Source organism: Hylaeus anthracinus, unplaced genomic scaffold (assembly GCF_026225885.1).
Source record: "Hylaeus anthracinus isolate JK02 unplaced genomic scaffold, UHH_iyHylAnth1.0_haploid 11989, whole genome shotgun sequence".
Lineage (NCBI taxonomy): Eukaryota > Metazoa > Arthropoda > Insecta > Hymenoptera > Colletidae > Hylaeus > Hylaeus anthracinus.
The window spans coordinates 2,089,032-2,114,317 of NW_026534337.1; the positions used below are offsets into that span (position 1 = coordinate 2,089,032).

General features: G+C 33.4%; 2 protein-coding genes across 2 annotated transcripts in view; one reads left to right on the forward strand and one right to left on the reverse strand.

Annotated features, from left to right (window-relative positions):
- Window positions 1-25,286, forward strand: part of LOC128887986 (uncharacterized) — a 456,277-nt gene that overhangs the window by 163,030 nt on the left and 267,961 nt on the right. The gene's annotated exons all lie outside the window — the stretch shown is intronic.
- The window catches only part of LOC128887705 (transposable element Tcb2 transposase), a 33,380-nt gene continuing 9,963 nt past the window's right edge, over window positions 1,870-25,286 (reverse strand). Inside the window, exon 3 of the mRNA XM_054143904.1 lies at window positions 1,870-2,384. Coding sequence (XP_053999879.1) covers window positions 1,870-2,384 — 515 coding nt within the window. The remainder of the gene's footprint in view (window positions 2,385-25,286) is intronic.

The following is a 25,286-nucleotide window of genomic DNA, read 5'->3' on the forward strand; positions in this document are numbered from 1 at the left end:
TTTGATCTCTCATTCTTAATTTTTTGCAAGACTCGCAGAATGATCGAGAATGGTAGAAAGGCGTAAAAGAAAAAAGGCTTCCATAAGTCTTTAGAGAATCTATTCAAATTCTCGAACTGAACGCCGCCCATTCTGTTTATGTAAGAATTCGCGGTCATATTATCAACTCGGAGCAAAATCTGTTTATCGTAGAAATGATCTGCAAAAGATTTCAAATCAAAGAATGCTGTAGACAACTCCAAAAAATGTATATGTCGAGCTTTCTCTTGCGACAACCAGTGACCGTGCGTTCTCTCGTTTGTACTTTTGCAGAAAGCTCCCCAGCCTGAGAGCGAGGTGTCTGTAAATAATTCAAGATCGAACAATGAATTTCTAATTGGGTTAGGAGCCGCCGAACCAGTCGCCTTCCACCACTCAAGTTCATCCATAACATCTCGAGTGAAAGCTATGAGACCCTCGTAATCATCATTATTCTCACGAAGAGCGAGATGTTTAGCCCTCTCGCATGCCTTGGTATGAACCATATCGTACTTTACCGCTCGACAGTACGAAACTAAAGTGCTCACAAGCTTAGCGAAATCTTTAATCTTATATTTTTGGTTTACTCTGATCTTTCTGATTTCGTTTCTGAGCCGAAGTTTCTTTTCCGTCGGTAATTCAACTCTCATCTTAACGGAATCATAGACAAAACCGAGAAATTGACAAGTTTTCTTCGGTGTCATCTAACTTTTCTTTTTATTAATGACAAAACCTAAATATTCGAGAAACAAACTAGATTTCGTTACATTAATTGAGCATTGCTCAAATGAGTCTCGTATTAAAAGAATGTCATACATGTAAATGACCGAAATTAATCCCGACTGGCGTAAGTAAGCTATTACGGGTTTTGAGATTTTAGTAAACACGCAAGGCGCAGTTGACAAGCCAAAAGGCAAACACGTGAACTCATAATACTGTTTATCGAAAATAAATCTCAAATACTTCCTATGAGATACATGAATCGAAATTGTATAATAGGCGTCTTTAAGATCAAGAGTTGTCAAGAAAGAATCGGGACTTAATAAATTTGAGGCCATTCGATCATCTTCGAGTTTAAAATGAGTGGTTTCAACAAACTGATTTAGAGCCTTCAAGTTTAGAACAAACCTACTGGATCCATCCCGTTTAGGAACTAGAAAATAACTCGAGACAATTGTCCCTCACTCGACTGATACGTCTGAACTGCACCTTTAACTATTAATTCGTCAATTAATTGCCTGATTTTAAATCTTTCGTTAATTGTGAAATATCCGAAAACTCGGAGGCACGATCTGTTTAATTTTCGACCAAAAAAGGATCTCAACCAAGACAAAACTTTTTCGTCAGTGGTTATATCTTGCAATTTACCTTGAAAGAGACCGAGTCTACCGGCTATAAGGCTTACACCAAGCTCTAACGTCTCCTCAAGTGTTCCCGATCTCGATTCCGATCGCGATCGCGTCTCTGGTAGCGAGTTTTCTGGAAAGATTGCGGCTGCTTCTTTTATAACAAGTGATACTTCGGCTTCTGCCCGTCCGACGCCGCTGGATAATTCCTGGCCTGACGTTGACAGGGCGAGAATCTCAAGTTTTTTGCTTGTTCGAAGATTGCGATCTTTGAGCGACTTTGAGATCTCTGCAAGAGATTTCCATCGTTTCTGCATTTTTCAACACTTCTTCCAAATTGTTCTGAAACAAGAAATCTCCGCAGCCTGACGCGTTGACAGTGTCTCGAAGAGATGCGTTGATATTGGCTAATATCAAGCTTCGACGAACAAAAGACTCATCGTGCTGCAGATCCGCCAATAGCTGGATCAAATCTAAAGTGCTGTCTTTAACTAAAGACAGCATTTTAGGATTGTCTTTCCCCTTCACAGCAATAGACATTGCTTGCCAAAGCGAGACCCAAAGAAACAGTAATCTTTTCCTGTTTTTTCCGAATGCGGTCATCCCTCTTCGAAACCAACTCCTGGACAACAAATTTGAACTCAGGATTTAGTTTAGGAGGATCAATGGACGTACAGTTGTTAGGTGATGGATATTTCTTCAGAACCTCTACTCTAATTTCCTCCGACAGGCCCTCCTTAATAACATCTTCGTAGCGTACCACCAGATCTTTATGAACTGGAGGAGCGAAGACTCTTTCTTCGCAGATACGCTTACCAAAAATATCTAAAATATCAGAACTTAACGCAGCTTCTGTGTTCAATATCGCTGGCTCACTAAAATCTACCGGTGGCACATGATCGACAGAGATGTTACGTAGATTTGTTAACTGATTCGTGGAATCCAGCAAAACCCGATGCATCTGACTTGTTTGCCTGTCATCTGCCGGGTTATCTTCTTGTTCACTCCTATCTGGAGGAACTGAAGAAACACACCGATCCGAACTAAAAGATCTCGTTTTGGGATATCTGGAACGGTCACGGTCTGGAAATCCAGACCGACAATAATAGGTTAGTCCTAAATATTGTTTCATATTTTTCATATTCAAAATATGAGTAACTTGCATAGCAGGTTAGAGCCTGATGAAAAAACTCGCAAAATTCTTCGGAATTGAAGAAAAAAATTCATCTCACGAGAATCCATAAAAGTGAGGAAAAAAGGTTTGACACTCGTAGGTTAGTGCCTACGAGTGAACAAACTTGACATTTTTCAGGTTAGAGCCTGTTGTCAACAAATTGCGAGATATCGATACAATCGATACATTTTTTTTCCCTCACCCCCTTTTTTGTCTTTTTTTTTTTACATTTAGGTTAGAGCCATAAATGAGAAAAAAGAAAACGGTTTAAAGCGTTTTGAGTCTCTGAGAGACCTGAAAACTATCTCCGGCAAGGACAGTAAACTAAAACAAAAATCAGACAAACAATCTAACAATCTTACATCCGCTAGACGATAACTCGTCAGTAACCGCATCACTCGATCTATTTCCAACTTCTCAAGACGTCTCTCGAGATCCTCAAACGGAATTTAATGCACTCATATATATACAACACACGCACAATATTGAAAAAAGTGTGTTCGAAACTTCAAAAATTGCATTTTGGCCAGGTTTTCGGCCATCCGGACCACTGTGCGACACACGGTGGTCGAAAATCTCACAAACTTAGACTAACACCCTTTAATGAACTCGCTGCTTTACAAGTCTGATAATGTGAGTGTAAATTCATTGTAATAAGGATCAGGTTGAGAACTTAGAAGGTTCATTATTTAACCTAACAAAATTACGAGTAAATATTTTTACTTGAATACAGAACTAATTTCTACGCCTAATATTTCATAACACTCGTGTTTGACTAAAAATGAAAATCCTTTTAGAAAACCATTTATAAGAAAATGTTCATCTTGCTTAATACCATTTAATCATTTCTCTTCAGACCTTTCTTTCCATGGTTGTGAGAGTATAATTCATTGAGTTATTTAATTCCTAAAGAGGCACTAATGAAAAGTTAAAAACACATAGCATAGATAATACACATTGTATTATGGAAAATAATTGCTGCTGATTTGAATTTGCTTCTATAACTGAAACAGAGAACACCTAAAATTAATTTTATAACTTACCAAATTCAAAATAAATCAGTTTGATTCGAACTCTGAAATGTTTGTAGCTAACCAAGAATAATAAGAGAAAAATAGTTTTATTGTTCAAAATGGTTACCTTTTACACTAGTGTAGGTCTTTAGACATGTTCAGTCCGTTATCAAAGCATGCACGGTTTTCAGGATTATCTGACAATCAGAAACTAATTTTGTTCTGAACGTTCTCCAGGCATTTCAAATTGTTGTAAAGAGTCTTGGAGTACATGTTCATCAGCTTTGACCAGAGTCTATAGTGTAGCGAATTTAAATCTGGGCTGCTAAAGGATCTCAAGCTGAAGCGAACTCTTTGACATTCTACCGTAGCCACTAGAGTTTTTGCTTTGCAAGTTGAGACAAAGTCTTGTTAGAAAATCCGCTTTTGCCTTTAGAAAAGAACCATCAATCGGGGCTTTTACCACTCATAGCATATTGTTTTGCTAGACTTTAATTCCTATTTAAACGCCTTTCTCACAGGAGAAAGGAATTTCAACGAAGCTTTCCTAAGGATATTACTTTTAATCTTTTGTCGTCAAACTTTTAGACTAGACTCAGAAGCGAGAAAAATCTTAGTAAGCATCAAATTGACTAAATTGCGACTAAACGCTACACTAAAATCCAATATTTCCGTTCAGGCCGTGTGGTCAGGGCATAAATAAAAAAGCGAGAAAATAGTATAAATTTTAATATGTATTAGACAACAAAGCAATAAATTATTTAATTTTTAAGGAATTATTTTAACAAACAAACATGGTCGAACGAGCATGAACAAGAATTTCAAGCGGCCTGAACGGAAAGTTCAGTGGTGGCCGTATATTCCCCACGCAGCACGAAACGTGTTAAACAATTGTTTTATTTATTGCTGCAACGGTCATCGAAGAATAACTGATGAAATAAAGCTTGTTAGTATCATCCGAATAGTCTACTTTGTTTGTAAACAAACACTACTTCTATCTAACTCGAAGTAACCCTGCGTAAACCCTCAGAAAAGGTGCTACACTACCAAGTGTCCGAATGTTAAAGTAACGCGAGAATCAGTCAATGTTTTGTTTAAATCGTATTATTTAACAACTATTGTAAGTTATGTAAGTAAAACTTACACTATTGTTTACTACACATATACCTTAATATAATACTTGATTATGTTTTTTATTTGTTTCACTAGAAACGAAGTTATGATGTAACAAAGTAAATATCTCATAGTGTCCGAATATTAAAGTTACTCACTGTACATAAATTACAGAATGATAATATAATGTTTAACAAAACTCAAGCAAACGGAGCAAAATCAATCAAGTACATATTTTCCATGTCTACTAAGTTTCATTAAGAAACTCGAGGTTCAGTTTTCGTACTTCCCTTATTACACAACATGCTTCATGAAGACTTCTTGAAGCTCGTACTATATGTGGAAGACAACCAAATGTTAGTATACAGATGCCATAGAGTTGAAACGCGTTCTGCATGTTTTTAACTAGATTTTGATCTAAGTATAAACCTTGGGCTATGGGGAATTGGAGCAAGGAAAATTGATCCCAAGAAATTTCAACTTAAAGCGTAAAAACATGTTTAACACTTACCATGCGTCATGCGTCTGCTAGATGGATCATTCGTACGGTTCGTATCTTCAAACTGAAACTAGGTTCTACAGTTTATTTGTGGATTAAGTAAACGTGTTACGAAGTACGTAACAAGAAGTAATTTCATTATGTATTTAGCTGTTTTATTTTATGTTCATTTTTATGTTCACTTTTCAAGAGAATAACTCTTTTTTTCTTGTTTTCATTCTCATGGTCCTTTTCGAACATCACCAATTTTTCTGCAGCTGTATTCCTAGTATTTGAATAGTTTCAAAAAAAGCAAAATTTGAGAATTTCATTAACGTTTATTATTAAATTAAGAAAAGAAACACAGAATAAGCAAATTGAAATACTTGTTTGTTCTATAAAAACGTATTGTATGAAAACTGAAATATTCATTCATATTCTTTTCGTCACTTTTTCAGAGATGAATTAATTTATTCGAAATAAACAAAAGTTCGAGCTGGTACTGACACCGAATGTCCACTAATTTTGTAATGATTTTGTCATATCATTAAGAAGCTCCAATTTTAGTTACTACTGTTAAGTTTTACAGTATTGAAAATAATTTACGAACTAAAGGCCAAGTTCGTGCTCGTCAGATATATTACATGAAGCTTGCTCGTCAGATATATTACACGAAGCTTACTGCAGCTTATAAATTAATTTCAAATCGAGTAACCAATGTTTCACCCAGTATTAGTCGCAGATGAATTAAAAGTCTAGTTAATAATACTTATCAAATAATGTCACTCTGTACATTACTCTGTCGTTAAAACCTGGAACACTTACGAATTTAATGGTAACGCAACTTACTTCTTATGCTCACTCTTGTGTAGCAGAGCAGCCATATTGGCAATCAAGCAAGACGCAATGTAAACACAGATGCTTGGCTCTGACAAGAAAGTATGTACTGCAAACTGTCAGACGCCAATTTGATGAAACCGTACAAATGTTCATTGGTCCAATTCAACAACAATGTCGTATTCCGTTTCGCTCCTTTTCAACCTTAAGGGAGAAACCACCACTTATATCAGCGTTACCTATTTTAGTCATACCCATATCACTCTTAAATTGTAGAAAAAGTGTTGGAAAGCAATGAACGAAATTAAATTTTCGAAAATCAATTCTGGAAAGTTTGTTAAAAGAATTCTGAAAAATTTGTTTCATTAGATCTTCGGAATAAAACTTTAAGTTCTTTTAAGTTAAGTTTTCGAACAAAAATTTTAGAAATCAAATACACGAAAAAAATGTACTACATTAGGCTTCCTTAAAAGTATTTGTTTGCAATTTAAGAATGTTATAGGCATGAAAGAAATACGTGGATCTGATATAAAGGATGGTTTTTTGTTTATAGTCGAAAGGCAATAGTCCTTGGTACTGTTGGAAGCAGCATAATCTCTAATTATGCCAAACACGCTAAGAAAAAATTCATTAGTTCACGTTTATGTTTTCACGCATTGAGCAACCCTCGGAACCATTTGGAAGTGTTCTAAGGAATGGTACGTCGTACAATTTTTTAAATGATTACACGTAACATTTACCGTGGAGGTATTAATGGGCAAAACAAATATGCACGTTCTGCAAACTTGAATAATTACTGCTGCATTAAGCGTCATAATTTGTAGGAAAAAATATAGAAAAATTGCGTGCATTAGTAACCCGGAGTTAATGACGCGAGCGACGAAGCGAAATAGTGGAAAAAGTTTAGCTAGGGTCGAGCGTTGATTACTGTTTCTTCCTCCTTCAGTTCCTCTTGGGTCGTACATTTCTTCAGTAATTATGCCTAACGGATTTATTCCCGTTAATTAATTAATTAATATCTGCTGCATAGCGTTATCGTATATACGTACATATTTAAATAACAAAGACTTTAAAATTCTAGAATCTGGTCAGTCTATTATGATGGTACCAACACTAATTTGAGTCTCTTGCTATAGTAATTCGCTAACTTATAAGTGTTCATTTAACGTGAATTATAAACATGAGGAAAATTGTCATGTAACGCTAAACATGAAATATAATTTTATAAAATATATGTATTCATTGTGGTATATTAAATAATTTGAATTCTAATTTTTATTCGATGTATAACGAACGAACGGTTATTAAGATTTTATTCATTACTTAAAATTTATGTCCAGGTCAGGATTTTACTCAGTTCTGAGTCTAATGATGCATATTTGCATCAATTCAATTTTACAGTAACCTTTTATTAGAAAAATATGGAGTCATACATTTGTTTATTCTTCGTTTTCAAATAATATATCGTGTAAACGCTACGTGGCAATATATAAATTAAAATATATTGAAAAATGAAAAATGATTCTTTCCACTATTGTTTCCAGTACATTCTTGGAATTGTTTTTCTTTAGATGAATCGCAGTAAAATTTGAAAAATTGCATACTGCGTAGTGAATATATTTACTACTACGTTATTCACATACGATTGGTATTAGTGATTAATGATGAATGGTAATACATTGTTAATTTTGAAGCATTTCATTCAAGCAGGAGTAACTTATATAGAAATCAAATGGAGAAGGCATTAGGTTGAAGTATAAAGACAAAAATAATCTAGAACTATGTCTAAAGAAAGTTTTGATGAATTCATCGAAAGTGGTCTTCCTTAGTTTAAAATGTACTGATTGGTCAATTAATGACATTTTTGAATGATATTTAGTAAAACATTATTTAATACGTAATGATATAAAAAAATATATAAAAATAAGTACAATCTGAACAAATAAATTTAGGACAACGTTTGAACTATTATTGCATTAGATAAAGATATGTAGTTAATTATTTTCAGTCTTCGACTAGGAATTCATGGAGTAAAAGTACTTTCTTATTTATGACTCGATTTTATTAGAATACCGAAGACAGTTAATTACTTACTCCTTTTCAATTACAGTGATCCGTAAACGAAATTCTAAAACGGTTGATTTTCGAATATATTCTTAGAAATACTTTTTTTTTTATCTTGACGAATATCAAATGTGCATAACGTTTGTGCTAAAAATATGTGAACATTTAGTATCTTTCAGGGAAGGCTATCGTTTAATCCATAGTATTTGTCTATTTGTACTGGATAATAATAACTTACTTGTTATAATTATCATTAAAGTATTCATTAAATGTATTTCATCAAAATTATAATTTGTATCGCGGGAACTTCTCTTAAAAATTAAAATGATTAAAATTTCAAACGGTTATAGTATCTTTTTCTCTGCAAAATTAATCGTACGTTAGTAAACAGAAAATGCTTGATACTTAGTCCTTCATGAAATATTAATATTTAACATCAATAGTAATAATATTAAACGTGTACAATATGCATTGCTTTCATAATATTGGTTCCCTCGGTTAAATGAGTAATTTCCAATCATGTTAAGTGGTGCAATATTTTGAGAAGTATGATATTTAAAATTTAAAGAGATTATTATTGGAAACTGTCGAGTGTTGAGAGCGATTATTCGTAAATTATTCGTCGCTTATCAAGCAGGATAGTTCGAACCTTCTTTGATGCAAAATTCAAGCAACATTACAGAAAAATTACAATTTGCATTATTTGTGAACTTCAAAGTTGATATATTTCCATAAATCGTCACATTTGTCATTTCTTTCAGAAGCTACGAGAGGTTCTCGTCGCTGCGGCAAGCAGCGCGTTTTTATTCCTCTCTAATCTACTGTAACATTCAGGTAAATTTTCTCGTATTCATTCATGTTTAAAATTTGATTTTATGTTTTCTGAATGCGTAAGTAGTCGTGATATTTTTTGTTGTTATAGTCTATTATAGTTTTATTTACACTTTCAATTAGCAATGATATTAGGAAGCATATGACTCTATATATCGCTGAATCAATTGAATGTTGATGTATTTCATACAAAATAGAAATTTTGTAGTATTCGCTAAAATATATGTTATTTCGTGTATCCACTCGCTGCTTCATAAATCTGACAATATGTAAAAGAAGTGGCAAGATGGATATGACTTGTGATTTAAACTTAAGTATAAGAAAATAATCTTTATCGTGCTCTGCAATGTTATTAAATTGTTTGCTTTTAGATTTTTCTTGTTTCTAGTTGTAGGAACATAATCAGTTTAGTTATTTTATTCTAGAAGAAGGCCTGACATAAGGTCAAAACACGTTGATTGCATAAACATTATTATCTAAATAGGAATTTCTGCTGAATTCAACTTGCCGCTGTAGATAACAAGAACAAGGAACGCCTAAAATCAAAACTACTTACATTTATTAACAGAATAAATTAAAAACTTTTCTCGTTTAAAACGATCTTCGTAATTTACATCACTTCAAACAGTGCTTCAGGATCGACAGACATAATAGAAGATAAATGCAGTTACACTCGTTACTAAAAAAAAATGAGTTAATGTCTTATTCATAAATTCATGTCTGTGTTCAATATCATGTCAACTACATTTAAGACATAAAATAATTTTTTGGAAAAAAAATTTAACCGACTTCGAAAAAGGTGCAGTGAAAAGTATGAAATAATGTCTAGTTAATGTATATGAATACGCACTAGCTCTAGATATAATTGTTTAAAAGTATGGGAAAATGCAGTGAAAAGTGTAAAATAATTTCTATTTAAACTGCATTGTTATTCATCATCGTTTGATGAATTTAGTTAAATTATTAAATACATCATATTAAATGCAATGCACCTTTTTCGGAGACGGCGCAGATGTAAAAACTTTTTAATTCCGGTTTAGGTTAGCTTTTGGTAGAGGCGGCAATATTGAATGCTGTCAATGTATGCATGTTTATTGTCTATGTGGAATTAATAGTTAATGTATATAGTATGTACACGGAAATATAGTTTGAGTAGATTTGGGGCTTTTTTGGAGGGGAGGGGCGGCAATATTGATTACTGCTAATGTATAAATTCTCCCCATGGAAATACTGTCTGAATAGGTTTGGGATAATATTTGGTGGGGGCGGCGATATTGAATAGTGTTAATGAATATGATGTCTAAAGTGAATGTAATGATAGCAATAATTAAAAACCATATTTTTTGTTTGTCCGACAGAAAGTTAAATCAAGTTTGGCAATTTTGAATATATTTAATTTTAAATTTTGCGTCGCCTCTGAAAAAGGTGCATTGCATTTAATATGATGTATTTAATAATTTAACCAAATTCATCAAACGATGGTGAATAACAATGCAGTTTAATTAGAAATTATTTCATACTTTTCACTGCATTTTCCCATACTTTTAAGCAATTATATCTAGAGCTAGTGCGTATTCATAGAAATTGACTAGAAATTATTTCATACTTTTTACTGCACCTTTTTCGAAGTCGGTTAAATTTTTTTTCCAAAAAATTATTTTATTCCACTCTTTTTAGTGGCAATCTATAACCAATAGGTTTCATGCACTAACAATAGTTATGAGCAATACATAGGATGACCCAAAAACGTTGGAAGTCCTTGAAAGGGGTCCTTCCGGGGCGGGTGGGGTGGTGATTTGAAACAATTTTTCGTTAGCGAAAATGGTGTTCGAGGCTTCGTTAAGGGGATATTCCAGAAACAAAAACTCACGACCAATCAGAGCGCGAGTATGTCGAAGGAGCGCCTGCGGAGCCTACGCTACCGCAGGCGTCCACGGTATACTCGCGCTCTGATTGGTGTGGGGTTTCTGTCAATATCTCCTTAACGAAGCCTCGAATAACATTTTTGCTATCGATTTCAGGCCAAATATACGTGAAATAGTACGCTTTTTGCGATAAAAAGTGATATAAAGTGGTAAAAAACAGAATAAAGACAAATGTTTGGGAGCAAATGGCAAATGCTCTTCCAGATGCAAGAAGTTTCAATCCGATTGGTCCATCCGTTTTGGAGTAAGAAGCAAGACAAAATTTTTCTGTTTAAAAAAAAAACGGGTAAAAAATGACAAATCTCAAAATGTTTCTTTTACGCGACCAACTGGAAGAAATATTCGACAAGATGCAACAGGTTTCATTCTGATTGGTCAAGCCATCTCGACGTAATCGGCAAGCATACCTAAAAATCACGGTTTTTTGGTAAAAATACGGGTAAAAAATGACAAATCGCAAAAGTCTTGACAGCAGGATCACCTGAATTGATTTATTTTTACAGAATGAACAGAAGGACAGATTAGATAATAAATCTTGTACGACCTATTCACTCGTTAAGGAATTATTTATTTGAATATTGTCTGGTCATTTAGCTGAAAGTTACTCATGCATAAACCTCACGTGGAATGTCGAAACCATTTAATTTATTATTTAAGAAATTAGTATAAGATTGACTTATTACTTTTCATCAGGAAAGATAAATGTAATGAAAGTTATGCTCGTAGACTAAATTATTTCATAATTATTTGCGTTATAAAATATTACTTTTTTGCAAAATAAACGAAATAATTTGTTAACTTTAATTTAGCATTATTTTTTTTAAACAGGTAAGAGGAAATGTTAAGGAACAGAAGAACAAACGACCCACACTTTTCTGTAAGTTTTTCTATAATTATTCATTTTTGTTGCAACAATTCGACACAATTGTAACGAAACTATACTTGACACGATTTAGTTGGCAGTATTTATAATTTTAACAAACTAGTTTAAAGTATGATGTACGTACAGTGAAATAATTTATAATTCCCCGTTTTTCTCTACTTTGTTGATTGAAAAAAGTATTGTAACTTTAGATAACTTGTTTGAAATTTAAAGAAGACCCAAACCTTAGGTTACCATTTAGCTGTTAAGACCGATACACGTATGTGTACATATATTCATCTTTTAAGTCGAAAGAAGCATGAGATTATATTATTATTTTTAAATATCGAAAGTTTAAGCAACATAACGAAACTGCTTGTGCAAGGATGCAACCCTATACAATGATGGAAACATGAATAGACTTGTCCGTAGACTTGTTCTATTTTAAATAGAAAATGGACGCTGCATATTTCAACTAAAATTATATTTCAAATGGAAATTGAAATTTCAGCAAGTAAAATATGTTCTTTTATTTTTACAATTGAAAGCATAAGATATTTTAACCTTCAATGTTTCAACATTTGTTGACAATGAAAATAAGATGAGGAATGAAATATAATGTAACAAAGAAAGAATATTATTATTAAATTTCGTGAATATTAAAGGCAAGAGAACTTTACATGTCTGCTATATGTATTGTCTATAGTTTGGCTTCTATACTTTCAACACCTTTTTTTAAATTCTTCTGGATACCATTTTACATATCATTTTACATGCTAAACCTCGAAAAGGTATTACTTCAGGAAAATATATTTTTAGAAACTTGACGGTTTCTAAAATATATTCCTTTGATTCCTTTCACGAAAAAAATCGTTCAAACTGAAGAGAATCAAATTACCAGTACAGTCTAAACATTTAAATAGATTAAATCTATCGTGGTTTGTCCTAACAACAAGCAATATTTACCATTAATTTTCATCACAGTCAGTAGAGAAAATGTTTTGCATAGAATTTACTCAGCTTGGTTTCTTGATATATTTACTTTAAACCGGGTTTTTCACAAAATTATTAGTAAATATACCGTCAAAGTCTTTCACGCTAAAATATGATTTCTTTATGTTGTAAATCTAGGAAAACAGTAACCTTTCGAGCAAAATCCCGAATGTCTTAACGCCAGCTTTTCCAACGTTTTTCCTGCAAGTGATTAGCGAAATTCGCAGAGTAACGCGAAGAGAATTTTAACGAGGCAGTCGATAGAACACTGGGACATTTGCGTTTCTCTGGTGCATTTTATTTGCAACACGCTCATGCGATACGACAACGTTACGACTTAATTAGCACTTTGTCGAAGAAAGACGAAATCTCGTGCTATGAATGAAAACAACAGGAGCGCGTTCTCAGACTTTCTCCGAGTCTACTATCGAGGATGGCTATTCCATTTAATAACCAGGCGTTATTATCGAGCGAGATTATCTATCTGGATCAGATTAATTGCTGTCTTCGCGTGTCGTGTCTACCGTGTCTCGAGAAGTCTGAGGAGACACCGCTGGAAAGCACGTTCGCAATTCGACGTAACAATTTAACCCTTTCCGTGTTCTGTGCGTCGAAGATGTCGAAAGTGTCGAAACTGACTTCCAAAACAGTTTTTTTTAGAAGCAGCTGCTTCGGCCAGCTGAAGTAGTTCGCAGAGAGGAGACATACTAAATTAATTATTAAAATACACTGATCTATAAAATTATTAAAGAACATTACATTATAATGTAATATTATTTTCATGTACTATATTATTATTAAAATACATTATATATAAAAGTATCGAAGTAGTAACACGTATTTCTGAAGAAATTATTCCGCAGAAATTATTCTATCAATTCAGAGAATCTTACTGCCTTTTCTAGTATGGTTTCTGTAAAATCATTTAATACCCATGTACCCATACAAAACGTTTTTATACAATTAATATATTTCTGGTTAATGTATGACATATTATTTAGTGAAATTTTCAATGCAGTCCTTGCGATTACTCGTCAGAAACTAATCTTTTTTATTTTTATCCTCTTTTCTCTATTTACTTTTTAGACGTTTAAGTAAATACGCATTTCATCTACAGCTTTAAGCGTAGTTTTCATCCTTTGATCACGTGTTGATAATACATTAAATTCGTTAAATTTTTTTCTGCCACAATGTAATGTCACAGAATCGCATTGACATTGACTCACGCTCGAATGGTTGTGTGAACTGGTTTATTTAATACTACCAGCATGCATCTGGTAAAAATGAATATGAACGTATGTCATATTTAATGCTTCGAAACGTTTAATAGATGTGCCAAGTTTCATAAAAACCAGAAATATGTCAATTATGTGATATCCCTTCATAAGGGAAGTACGCAAATTGCAACTCGAGTTTCCGAATGAAACTTACAGGGGAACATATTTAATGGTCACACGCCGATTTTGATCAAATTTATGTGGGAGTTAGTTCTCAAAAAAATATTTCATATGTATTTTTTTTTATCGGCAATCGTCCATATCGAAGGGATGAAAACAGCCTCAAAAATGAGGTGTGAAAACCATGTTTTTTTTAAATACCTTGAAAACTAGAGGAGCTAGGACAACAATTTTTTTTAAATTAAGCGTTTTTGAGTGGGTAATTTATTCACGCCAAAAGAAATTGTATATTTACTTATTTAAATAATTTATTTTAGAAAAAGAAATTTTGTTGGTTGATTTATCTTACTAAATGTTGTTTCTCATTCGTGAAAATTTATACGCGTAAATTACAGGTTAAAATAAGGTATACATGTTTTCAGAAATTTTGTTTTTCACCATGTAACAATACTTATATTAAACTGGGAATTCCTTCTTCCGTGTCAAAAATGTGGTGTTTTTTTTTTTTTTTTAAGTATGCAAGATTTTGATTTGGAACTTTACACACAATTTTAATACTATGCTTGATATACAGTATCATACTTGATGTACAAATTTGTATGAAAAGATTTACCTAAAAATATAAATGTTACAGTCCGATGAAAGGGACGCCGCAATGGAAGCATTGGCTGGTTGACTTTATTTCTAGTTTGTTATTAAGTGAACTTGTTATTAGGTTTGATTCTTATTGGTCACTGTAACAGCATCTCTAGTATGTCCTGCATTTGTACACGCTCCGATCCTACAGCAGGATGGTTTGTCGCTTAACGTTCTGCTTTCTGCGTTTCCTATATTTTTCTTAACGAGATTGCCTAATTTTCGATGCTTCTATTATTAAGAGAATCTTAACATTCTTGACCTGTTCAAAAAGTTTCAAGTTTCAAGAAGCTGCAGGTCCATCCGCGTAGAAGCAAAAAAATATTTTAAAAAACACAGCGACATTTAGGAGACATTGTCGCCTCTAATTTGCATCTGATTATATCGCTTTGATAATGATCTTCATCCCTGTTAAGTTTCTAAATGACTAAAACACTGCTGACCCAATTTTTTACAGTTATACAAAGACCATTATGATTCCCTAATGTGGGAAACTGCGGTTAGGTAGGTTGAACGGGTTGAATCTGCTAAATGTTAAGCATTCCTCAGCGCTCTGTAACTACAAGGCGCGGCTCAACATTGTTTAATAGGTTTAACATTCGATACGCCTAAGTAAATTACGTTCATCGTATGTGTTGGGCTCTTTTCGATGCTGTAGGCGCATTTTATTACAAGACTGTAGCGCTGGTGCGATCTCTGTGGCATTTTATTCTACGATTGTTAACTTGCATCTTTCACAAGAAAGGCAGGCTTGAACTTTTACGTTTCTCCTTGTGGAGAGCGAAAGCACTCTTTGCGTCGAAGCATCCTTTGTTACTTTTGCATAAAAATCGATAATGACGAACGTTTCTTTTCTCGATAGTTCTAAAATAATTGTAAGTCGGATGGATAATCCTTGTGGAAGATAGGGCAAAACAGAAAGTCATAATTTATTGTTCGACGTTTTGGTTTATGGTGAGAGCCTTCTCCAGGAATTTCACTCTAAAGAAACGTGAAAGTTTCGTTCGAGTAAGTGTACAAAACAGAAGTTTTGTAATTGTTATAAACAAGACGTAAATAAATTAGTGTGTATGACTCAGGGAGATTTTTATTTTGTTAGGAAACTCTGAGGGAATTTTAATTTGTTGTTGTGGATTTTTATCTACCAAGCGATACACGTGTAAATTCAGGAGTAAATACACTTATCAACGTAAATACGTTTATCAACTAATGTTCCAGCCCTGGTTATGTCTCTTCTTCAGAGAAGTACACTTAAGTTACAGTGGAGATGAAGAGGTTAGCTTAATATACATATGTACATTGTACAATATGAAAAAATGTGTATGCATTTATGGCAATTGAAAATATGAGAAAATCCATAGGAATGTGTACAAATGTAAAAATATATAAAATATCAACAGTAATATACATATTATACTATTTAGAAAATAAGACATACTCTCATTTGAGTTTTAAGTCATTTTTCTATATCTGTGAACCTATGAATTTGCATAAACATCAGAGTATATCAAGGGGCTAGCGAATTACGTAGAGATCTTTCAGCGAATTATAGAGAATCTACTGTACAAAACTTCTATTTACTATAATCCATAGAGTTACTATAAAGTAAATACTATTTATAGTTTACTTCTTTCATCAATCATCTTTCATATTTAATTGTACTCATATGTACTCGCGTTTAAAATACAAAAATTGGATATATTTGTAACCATTTGTGTTTTATTAGAAAATAAAATTCCAAAGGTCCGTTTTAAAAACCCTTTACATCTATAATACTGCCAATTAAACATTGTCCGCTAATAAATGTAGACCGTGATGCAATCAAGAAAATAAAAGAAAACAATTATCTAACTCGTAAATTGAAGAATATGCATTGATGCAACATCATCTCCATTCCATACCATTTTTGTTTCATTAAAAATCAACTTGTGAAAACACATTCGTTCCGTAGAAATCCACATCTAACGACGTCTGTAGAAGCTCTTGGAACAAATATATTCGATATATCCCGTTTTAGATGGCGTGAAAGAGACGGCGGAGCGATACGAAATACAAATGTTTGATGTCGTGTCAATTTACAATGAGTCGCTGAGTGTCTAATCTTTTATAGTCGAAAAGTAGCACAGGCTAATGAATTAGCTTCTTGCTGCATCGTAATTTCTCGACGAACGTCAAAAAGATATTGTTAGTTATGTCTCTCAGTTCTGAATTGTTCATATCAAATAAACCAGCGAGATCTATCGAATATATTTCTCCTATTGAGATAGAATTTTAAACCTATAAACTGAAGACAAATAAATCTCCAGGCTGTGACCTGATCACGTTAAACTATCATCTTTCTTCCGCTGTTTAATATGTGTATGGTAATAAACTTTTGTAAACTACTTGTAACTGTTCTAAACTGTTTCATATATCGTATTTCTTGAAATTCTGGGACACTCTTTGTTGGATTAGGATTGGAAAGCCGGGACATAGAACACCAACGAATGCTTAGAATGAATATTTATAGATATAATAGTATAAAATGTTGTAATACATCATTGAGCGCACTTGCCACGCGGACGATCAAGAACACACCAAGCGTAAACCGTGCAGCGCGTGCAGGCTCGGGCCGGAAGAGCCTGAACATCGCACTTTGAATAAGGTTTTCCAACACTCTTTACTGGTAAAAGAAAGAATGTCACCCAGATACTGGAATAAAGAACAATTCGACAATTTCTTTAATGAAAATTGGTTACAAGATGATGAAAAATTAAAACAGATTGAATGCGATTATATCAGACAAGTCCTCAGGAGCTGTAGCGGTATTTGTAGCTACATACGTAAGGAGTGGAAGGATGTTTTTAATTTATAAAAATGTGGATAATTTTTAAATATTTCTTTCTATTAGTATGATATTCGAATAGACATATTTAAAAATGATATTTAACCAGTAATACTCAACGCATGATATTTAAGTAGTCATATTTAATCAATGATAGTTGAACTGCATTTAAAAAATTATATTGGAATAGTTACATACAGTGGGTGTATAATGTATTCGTACACCGATCAATTTCCCAAAAAACTTTTCTGTGAAATTGTAGTTTCTTAACTTCTTTTTTTATAATCAATGATATTTTACATATTCTCGGAAATCTCTAAGATATATATAGTCCAAACAACATTTACTAGTTAATATAATTTGTGAAAGTAACAAAAAGAAATGCGAAAAGTGGGTAAAAGTATAGAAGCAATAAGTATTTGTACGATTCTTATGACGAACTATTTACAGTAGAGTTTGTAACGTAAGCACGTTAGTTTATTGCTCCGTACGAATTAGAAAACATCAAATTTACAGTAAAAAAGACTTAAAAAATGCTCTAATAAAGGAATAAAAGAAGATCCTACCTAAAGTAACATCGACATTTGTGATAGTTAATTTAATGCCTAGAAGAGTTGCAGTAATTATAAAATCAACAGGAAATCCCATGAAGGAAGTATTATATACTTATAAATTAATGTAAATTTCTTTTTTTTTTTAAATGAAGTTTTAAAAATTAAACAGTTGTGCGAATACTTATTGCTTCAATATTTCTATCGATTAATTGTTTCTTTTTTGTTAATTTCGCAACTTACATAAGTAGCTATTTTTTTTGTAATCTATTTATTCTAGAGATTTCCGAGAATATGTAGAATGTCATTGTTTATAAAATATAAGTTAATAAATTACAATTTTACATAGCTTTTTTTTAAATTTATCGGTGTATGAATACTTTCTACACCCACTGTATACCCAAACCATAATATTCGAATGTTGTTGATCACCTGACTTTAATACGTCGATAAATTTCTTTGCATTAATGCTCATCTATTCTACGATGATCTTGGATAACTTTTAAACATCTTTTTCTACCAGTATAACATATAAATAGTCATATTCGTTAAATGGTAATTACAAATAGTAAAATACAAAAGACCATATTTAAATAGTACTACTTAACAATTGATAATCGAAACCTAATATTCAAACGAAGCCCTCAGAGACTGTAGCAGTATTTGTAGCTACAGTACGGGCTTAGGAACCTCGAGGTACCCGAGTTAGAGAAGGGCTAACGGGCCCCCAATAAATGAGAAGTAAGAGATACTGCAAACAGTATTAAAACAATGCAGGAATTATGTAAGACGATGATAAGAAGAATATAAATAAGCTAGTAATAAGTAAGCAGTAGTGCATTAACTTTGTATAAAAATTTACGCACTTTAAATATTAGGTTGTCCCAAAAGTTTCTTTCGCTTTATTAATAAGTAATACATGCACGATTCATTTTTCTCCATTACTGTTACAACATGAATATCTATGAAATTAGATTGTCTATTTATATAAACACGACCACGTAAAATAATTGAGTGCAACTCGCGAAAGAAACTTTCAGGACAACCTAATAAATGAATGAATGAATTATATCAGTGAAGACATGTGCTACCATAGTCCGTGTATGGCCGACTGACTGCCAAGTCAAATCATACTGCGTATTACGTGTAACCGTTGAAAGTACGTTATCTTTACCTGTATTTCTATCAGTCTTCTATTGGATCTTACTGTTTACGTACAATGGTCTGTTCCTTTACTGATCCAACACATCGATAACACACATCTCCCTTTCCTCATTATAAAATGCAGGATAAAATATACATATACATTTTTTCAACAGTTTTAGCCGGTCCTGTGACTGATTGCATACCTTATAGTTTCCATTCGTTGGACTGCTCATCGAGATTATTCGAATTGTTATATACTCACAATAAATATTTTCCCTTACTCATTCTTGACCTATTCCAAATCTTTGCTTTAACCAAAACAACAACTTTCACCATTACTCATTCCCAACCCCTCAGCTTCCAAACTCTTCTTCCTTTCCGATCCAGTCATAGCGCAAAGTCCAGTTTCCGAAATCCATAAAAGGCCCTAGTTTTCCATCCATCAGTTAGTTATCAGTTTTACCGCGCGCAGACCAGTTTGTAACGGCACGTCGAATTTTATAATAAAGAATTGTTTTCCGTGAACGTCGGTCTTTAATTGAATAATATTAAGTGATACCCTATTTCCTATCGACGATATCGAGGTATCGTTGGTTTTGTTGCATTTTACCTAACAGATGATTGTTACTTACATTTTTCTCGCTGTTACGCCGAAGTAGCACAGCCGATTAAACTGATCCCTATCAAGAAAAAAAGAAACAGTTGCCCAAATCGCAAACTGATGAAATAGGGTCGATATAACCCCGTCTCCAGACAAATAATCCCATAAGAAGAAAAATGTGGTCTTTGACGAGACGTGGACGATTCGAATGCGAAAGGTCCATAATCCCTGCTACTTTGTTAATTTCTCTTCTCTCGTGCAGGCCAGCTTAAAGGATAAAATTGTTTACGAAGTGTGATGCTCGCTCGGCAGACCCCTTTCGTCTTCCGTTCATTAGCCTCTCCTCTTCCAGTCTTCCCAAGTCAGATGCGCGTCAGATGCATCCCCCGCTGTTACCTCCCTCGGAGTCCAGACGTCATCTTCGAAATATTCGTCACGTGCGCGACGAAACGTTCGCATTTTGACGGATCACCCTGTAGATGGAGGAATAGGGAAAAGCACGTTGCCCTTTCAGAGTTGGGGCGCCAGTTGCCTAGCGACCAGCTCTGGAAACCCCCGTAGTCCCCCTGGGGCGCACCCTGTTCAACTGCCATCAGTAATGTGCTCCAGACGTTTTCCATCATTTCGAATCCACGATGAAACTTTCAAAATTTTGAGTTACAGCGGAATATCGATTATCCGGATTAAGTGGGGCACCAATTCATTCGGATAGCACCAGTTTACAAAATAAAAAACAAAAAAATGTACATTCAATGCCACAATTTTTTTCTTATGTATTATTTTGTTGATTGAGTCGCGCAAGACGCAATTTTAAAGCTAATCGAATTTCCAACAATTGCTTTTCACATTATTTTCCAATCGGTTCAATAGGTTAATAGGTTAAAACTTTGATTTTTTCGGCTAAAATAGAACACGAATATTTCTTCCATCGCCATGGAAAAATAGAAATTGTCAAATTATGTACAGTTTCTTATTGTTTACGTATAGATCGCACTTTTACGAAGAAAACAAGCTTTTGTTGAAGAAAATCTATGGATAAATACCGGAGTCAGGAACAATTGAGTAAAGGTACAAAAATTCCAATTTTACTCTGTTTTTGTATTTTTTTCCTGTTTCCGTCCAATCGGACGTTTCTAACTCGAGATATGGGCTAAAATGTGAATGTATGTCAGAAAAGAATCGAAAAAAAATTCAAAAATTCATATAAAAAAACCTATCTATAGAAGAATTTTTTCTTGCGATTTTCGTAGTTTAGTAGACCAATATACATAAGAAAAAAATTGTGGCATTTAATGTACATTTTGGCTGTAAACTAGTGTAATCGATCAGAAAGGATCAAATTTGTTGTTGTGTCAAAATTTGATTAAAGATTCATGAATTTTTAAATGCATATGGTTTTTACATAAAGTAACACATACCCAATTGATAATTATTATTATTATAATTTCATTTTATTTTATTAAAATAATGTAAGCACACAGACGCACATAGTTTTGAGTTAATCTATGTAAAAAAGACGCAGTAAGATGTTAAGCAATATGTTAATATGTTCATGTAACGTATATGCTAGATAAACCATATTCGGTTTAAAAGCAATATAAAATAAAATAAAAATCTACCCAATTGATGAGCCACGATTTAAAATGAAACGTTTTTAAGTAACGCCAAGTTGCGGATTCCATTTAACATAATCAATTGTAGTGTATATACTTTCTTTTTTTCATTTGATATATTATTTCTATCATTCCCTATACCAAACTGCTTGATACACTGTCATCCTCACTTGTAACTTTGTATCCTGAATTATTTTTGTCTATGGTCGTCCGTTCAAAAATATCATCGGTACTACAGTCTTAAAATCCTGATTTGAAAAATCCTAATTTTTGAAAAACATCATCTTATACAGAAGAATGACAAGACAAAACTTTCTCTATATTTACAGTTTATTGATCCGACCTTTAGTTTAAAAAATAACAACTAAAACTTAAATGTCCTTTTTCCTGAAATTCAATTGCATTTTAAAATATAAATCGCTATAACTTGGCTGAACGTCATCGAAATTCATTCAACTTTCGTACAGGCACGTAATAGAATCCGTCAATCCAATTCATCAAAACTCCGTAAATCCATTACTATTAATATTTAATTGGAAATGAGTCATTGTCAGCTAACGATACTTTTCATTATCATCGTTAAAAAGTATCAAGGAAAGTTCGCAAACAACTTCCATTGAGACAATTGTTCCCTAATGTTCGAAGAAGTTTAGTAGCAATTTATAGAGTGAAATTTACAAAGTGCACGTATAAAACGAACTATTTTTGAAAAAGAAGAACGTCAAATAAGGGAAGCCTGAACCTGAAAAATTTTGATTTTAACGAAACGTTGCGTGAATGTAAAGCGTTGTTCGTCACGAGTAATACCGATTATCAGGTCTTATCACGAGACGATTGCTGCGACCGGAGACTTGCGAGCGAGATAGAATACATAGGATTTTATTCGATCTTCCTCTACATAAATTATACAATTAAGCTTAACACTAATTATAAGTACGAAATCATGGAGATCGAAGGAAACAAAGTTCTTTCGCTTCAACAGTATCATCTCGACCGAAACATACGCTCTTCTTCTAGCCTTGAAGTATATTGAAGTGAAAATAGCAGCTACTCTTAAAACAGATAGCCAATCTATTTACAATACTTATTCGGTCATCGTTAAACACTTAGAAACATTATTAAAGCAGTCTTGGACTGCAAAATGGAGAACATATAGAGCTAGCACAGTTCATAAAACTACTGGAAGTATTTTTTTATTTACAAACGAATCCAAAATTCAACCGAAGGCAGCAAATGGCAATAACACGAATCAGAAGTGGACACAGCAAGTTTACTCACTCATACCTACTCAACAGAAGCCAATCATTAAATTGTGACGAATGTAACATTCCAATCACTATTAATAATATCATCCTTGACTGCCTCAAATACAACGAAATTAGGAGGAAGTTAAACAACCATAATAGTATCAGTGAAGCCAACTATTCTTTCAAATACCAGGACACCTTAGTAGAATTCTGCAAGACTATTGAGTTTTTTAACAAAATGTAATAACCCTGTACTGTTTCTATAAGTCGCTAATAACCCATGATGTTGATGCAACGTTAAGCTTATTAAAAAAAAAAAGTTCTTTCGTTTTCCAAAGTCTGATTTTGCCAAGCAATTGACTTAAGCGGTTAGTCGCAGTCAGGAAGAGGAAAAACGACATTTCTTTGTGATTTTTTTTTAGTTATTAAATAATAATTTGCATAAGTAACAATTAAGTATATTGTAAAGCATGTTTTAAAGAACTAAAAAACATTTTTTGTTTTAAGAAACGTTTAATTTATATCGTTATAACAGCCGATGACGTAGACGATGATTTAAAAACATAGGTTTGCGGTGAGCAAGATTTCTCTACACTGGTTTACTTGAAAACAAAAACAAAGATAGATTTCGAAAATAGATTAGTCTAGCGGGGCCCTGAACGAAGGATTTTGGAAAAAATTAATTTAAAACAAGGAGCGTACATTTGAAGTTGATTTTCAATTTTTTCACTAAAATTAAGCGATTCAATACAGGATAAAAAAAAGTATACAAGAAAATAAAAAATCCTTCGATTAGGGACTCGTTAGTCTAATATATTTTCTAAATCTACCTTTAGTTATGTTTTCAGGTGCACCAGTTTGAAGAAATCTTGCTCACTGCAAACCAAGTGGCCACCCAGGCCATCGCCTGTTATGACGAAATGAATTAACCTTTTTTTAAAACAAAAATTCTTTTATAGTTTTTTAAGACATATTTTGTAATATATTTACATTTCATTAATAAAAATTATTATTTAATACCTTAAAAAAAACACACACACAAGAAACTGTCCGTTTCCATTTTCTTGACTGCGACTAACCCCCTAATTAAGAAACTGAAGCTAAACTGAGATCGCGACGTGACGCGAACCGTGCAACTGAACTTACTGGTTCGTTCCCGTTTTCTCTGGGGCGAGCCTAGTTCAAGAGAAAGACGAACGACGCCTCGATATCGGTCTTCTACCCTCTGCATCCTGCCAGGAACCAATATTTGACCCGAGAACCGACTTACGATAAACTTACTGGTACGTGCTTCTTACCGCGCCGCGCCGGGAGCCTAGGCTGAACCAACAAAATGTTTTACAGGAGAGAGTGCTGATCCGGAGACTACGCAGAGGGATGCGTGGCACTCTTCTGCGGCTAAGATGATCTTTCTCTTAAATAAGATCAATCAGAGAACAGCAACTGACTTTTCAGATCAGCTACACGGCCGATTACTTGCTTATCACATGAAGCATTAGTAATCGAAATGGTGAACTAAATTATTTGGCAGAGGACTGACATTCAACTTGTGTACGCAAACCTCAGAACTAACTTAGCTTAAGCTAATTTATATTCTAACGCCTTACAACTAAAATTCCCACGATGGAAGCGATATCTTCGTTCGAGGAAGTATTTAGCTAGAAGTGTCAGAAAAATATTATAATATTAACACTTTGCGGTCGTATGTCTACTCTCAGCCACTACAATAAAGAACCATACTAATCTTATGTTGTATTCTGCAGACTGAAAAGATTTAAGCCATTAGACAATAGTAATAGATTCTAAGATATTAGTGTAATAATATATTAATGGAAAGATTAATGAAGAGATCGTTAGTAATTACATTAAGTTATACAAGAATATAGGAATCAGTGAGTGAAATATCTACATGTTAAATTTTACAAAGACAAATATATTGAATATTATTTTTTCTGTAACAGATTGTAATAAATACCAAATAGTCGAAAATACTTGGTAGAATTCCAAATAATATATGACAAATTGTGTTTAAGTGTAATTAGGCATTCTGGTTTCTTAAAATATTTCAAAAACAATACTCCATAAAATAATTTTTGGAAAAAAGATATAACCGACTTCGAAAAAATATTAAAATTGCACTAAAAAGTATGAAATAATTTCTAATTAATTGATATGAATACTCACCAGTTCTAGATATAATTGCTTAAAAGTATGAAATTATTTCTATTTCATTTATATTAAATGATATTGAATAACATACAGCGTGTCCCAAAAATGTTGTAACATCTTGAAAGAGGTGGTTCGGAGGGTGATTTGAAACAACTTTTTCCTTAGCGAAAATGTTGTCCGAGGCTCCGTTGAGGAGATATTAACGGAAAACACTGACCAATCAGAGCGCGTGGATATCGTTGGAGCGGCCGTGGTAGCGAAGGCTACGAGCTAAGCGGCTGCGTTAATGTCCTTCGATGCACGTCGAATCACTTGTTCGCGTAGGAGCTTGGCCGCTTAGCTCGTAACCTTCGCTATCGCGGCCGCTCCAACGGTATACGCGCGTTCTGATTCGTCGGGGTTTTCTCTTAATATCTCCATAACGAAGCCTCGGACAACATTTTGGCTA